This window comes from Microtus ochrogaster, chromosome 19 (assembly GCF_000317375.1).
Source record: "Microtus ochrogaster isolate Prairie Vole_2 chromosome 19, MicOch1.0, whole genome shotgun sequence".
NCBI lineage: Eukaryota > Metazoa > Chordata > Mammalia > Rodentia > Cricetidae > Microtus > Microtus ochrogaster.
The window spans coordinates 28,807,126-28,809,800 of record NC_022021.1 but is presented as its reverse complement, the minus strand read 5'-3'; the positions used below and the strand labels follow the sequence as shown (position 1 = coordinate 28,809,800).

General features: G+C 34.4%; 1 protein-coding gene across 1 annotated transcript in view; it reads left to right on the top strand.

The window, feature by feature from the left end:
- Positions 1–2,675, top strand: part of Nipbl (NIPBL, cohesin loading factor) — a 161,413-nt gene that overhangs the window by 129,537 nt on the left and 29,201 nt on the right. Inside the window, exons 30-31 of the mRNA XM_005356741.3 lie at positions 448–546; positions 1,371–1,424. Coding sequence (XP_005356798.1) covers positions 448–546; positions 1,371–1,424 — 153 coding nt within the window. The remainder of the gene's footprint in view (positions 1–447; positions 547–1,370; positions 1,425–2,675) is intronic.

Here is a 2,675-nt window from a genome sequence, read left to right as displayed (position 1 = left end):
TAGCTTGGCAGTATACTTGCTGCTCTTGCAGAGACCCCAGGTTCAATTTCCAGCATCCATACCAGGTAACTCACAGCCACCTGTATTCCAGTTCCAAAGCTGGCTCTGGCTTCTGCAGACACTTGCACACAGGTGATATACAGCTCTGTAGGCACACATTTATAAATACATGTTTAAAGTTATTTTGTAGTATTTTATGCAGAAGCTGTAGGTTAAACAGAGTATTGCCCATCATTAACTGTTTGAAAAAATGTATAATTTGGGAAATCAATTGGTCATTTTAATCATGAAGAAATTTTATAAATTTCTTTAATTTTATAAATTTATAAAGGGAAATTTTATAAATCCCTGAAAATTTATTTTTTAGCTAGCTGTAATGGGGATTTACAATTAAAAGTTTGCCAATTTTTTGTTGCTAGTAATTGACTAGGTTTCTTTTTCTTCTAGAAATTAGTAAATGAAACATTCCAAAAACTCTGGTTTACTCCAACTCCACATAATGACAAAGAAGCAATGACAAGGAAGATCTTAAACATCACTGATGTGGTAAGAACGATCGGCATGTGTGTGGTTACTAGGATTGCAAAGCTGGTTGAAGTCACTGCAGAGATGAAATACCTACCTGTTCCTGCCATTAGTGCTACTTCCTTTGTATCCTTAGAGCTTCTCCTGGGATTTAATTAAGAAGAAACTGATGTCTGCATATGGCTCAATTTCTTCATACTCATTTGTATAAGCATTGATGTTGAAGTTTTCTGTTTCTTCCATAATTGAAAAAGGAAAAGAGAAAGCGGAGGACAGCTGTGTACTGCTGGGCTAGCAGCTTGCAGATAGCATTCAGAGTTTAGGTTTTATTACATAAATGATTGTAGTTTGCTGATGTGTGTTGAGTAATTATATACTCAGTTTCATGAGCATCTCCATTTTCTATTGTCCAGAGGACTAAGGAACAAATTTTTTTTTTACTTTTTGAAATCTCACAGACTTTTCTGATAAAGCATGGCATAAACTATATTTTTATGATTTGATACCATATTAGTCTTTTTAATATTAAACTAATGTTTTTGATGTTTAAGTTACTGAGTAAAAATTTTACTTTAAATATAACCTTTCAAATTTAAAAAGTAGACATACCCTTCATGTTACAGCATAACTAAAATGTCTGTTTTAAAATGAATGCCTTTTTTTGTTTTATGAGCTACAATTTCAACATTTTCCTCTTTTCCTTTTCTTGCTCCAAACCCTCTCCTATCCTCTTTCTTGCTGCCTTTCAAATCCATGGCCTCTTTTTTCATTTTTATAACTTTCTCAGCCCTTTTAATGTTGTTTTAAATGCTTTATTTTAATAATTTCATTTCCTTTCAACATAGGTTGCAGCATGTAGAGATACTGGATATGATTGGTTCGAGCAACTCCTTCAAAACGTGAGTGTATATTTGATAGCATGAAATTTAATAAAGGCCTTTATCCTTTAAAAATAAACTTTTTAGGCCTCGAAAGATGGCTTGGTTGTTAAGAGCTCTGTCTGCTCTTACAGAGGTCAATTCCCAGCAACCACATGGTGCCTCACAGCCATCTGTAATGGGATCTGATGCCCTCTTCTGGCATTCAGGTGTACATGCAGTTAGAGCACCATATACATAAAATAAATAGATCTTAAAAAAACTTTTTAGATCTTTCTTAATTATTTGTGTTTTAGTAGAAGAAAGGTACTTCAGTATTTTAAGCTATGTTTTAATTCCTTTATTGAATTCAATAATTTTTTATTGAATCAGTTATCTAGTTGACCGCTAAAAATGTTTTCTGAATTACTAATAACTAGTAACTCACTGAAAGCTCCACTTTCAGATAACTTGTTTCTTATCCCTTTATTGTAAAGTAGTGGGTCTCAACCTTCCTAAAGCTGCAACCCTTTAATACAGTTCCTCATATTGTGGTTATCCCCTCTAAAATTATTTTATTACTGGTTTATAACTTTAATTTTGTTGTTGTGTGCCATAATGTGTAAATATCTATTATGTGTGATATATTATGAAGCACTTGTGACAGAGGTCATTTGATCCCAAAGAGGTTATGACCCACAGGTTGACAATCACTGATCTAGGGACTACTCATGAGATCTTTAAGTTAAAATAATGTTAAATACATAATTGTTTGGTATATTATAAAACATATAGAACTTCTTTTAGTAGTATAAAATTAAACCACAATTTGAACTTTCAGAAATTTTTAGTAAGAGTATTCATCTCCCAACTGTAAAAGTTACTAGCATGTTTCCTTCTTTGTAGGAGGTAGGCAGCATGTGTGCAGCTAGAAGAGTGTTGGGTGTCCTGTGGTTCTCTGCCTTAATCTCTTGAGACGCTCTCACTCAATCTGACATTCGCTGATTGGGCTAGGCTAGCTAACCAGCAAGCTCCCAATACCACCTGTTTCTGTCTACCAGTGCTGGGGTTACAGACAGTAGCCCTGCCCTAGTTGTATGAGGGTGCTAAGGATTTGAATTACAGTCCCCAGTGCTCTTACCCACAGAGTTAATTTTAGAGGCAGTATCTCACTTTTTCCCTCAGTTTTGCTCACAAAACTCTAGGCTCTGTGATCCTTCCACCTCTGCCTACCCATCAAATCTTCTTTCATCTGTCCTTCATCCATCCTTTTTTTTTTTTTTTTTTTTTTTT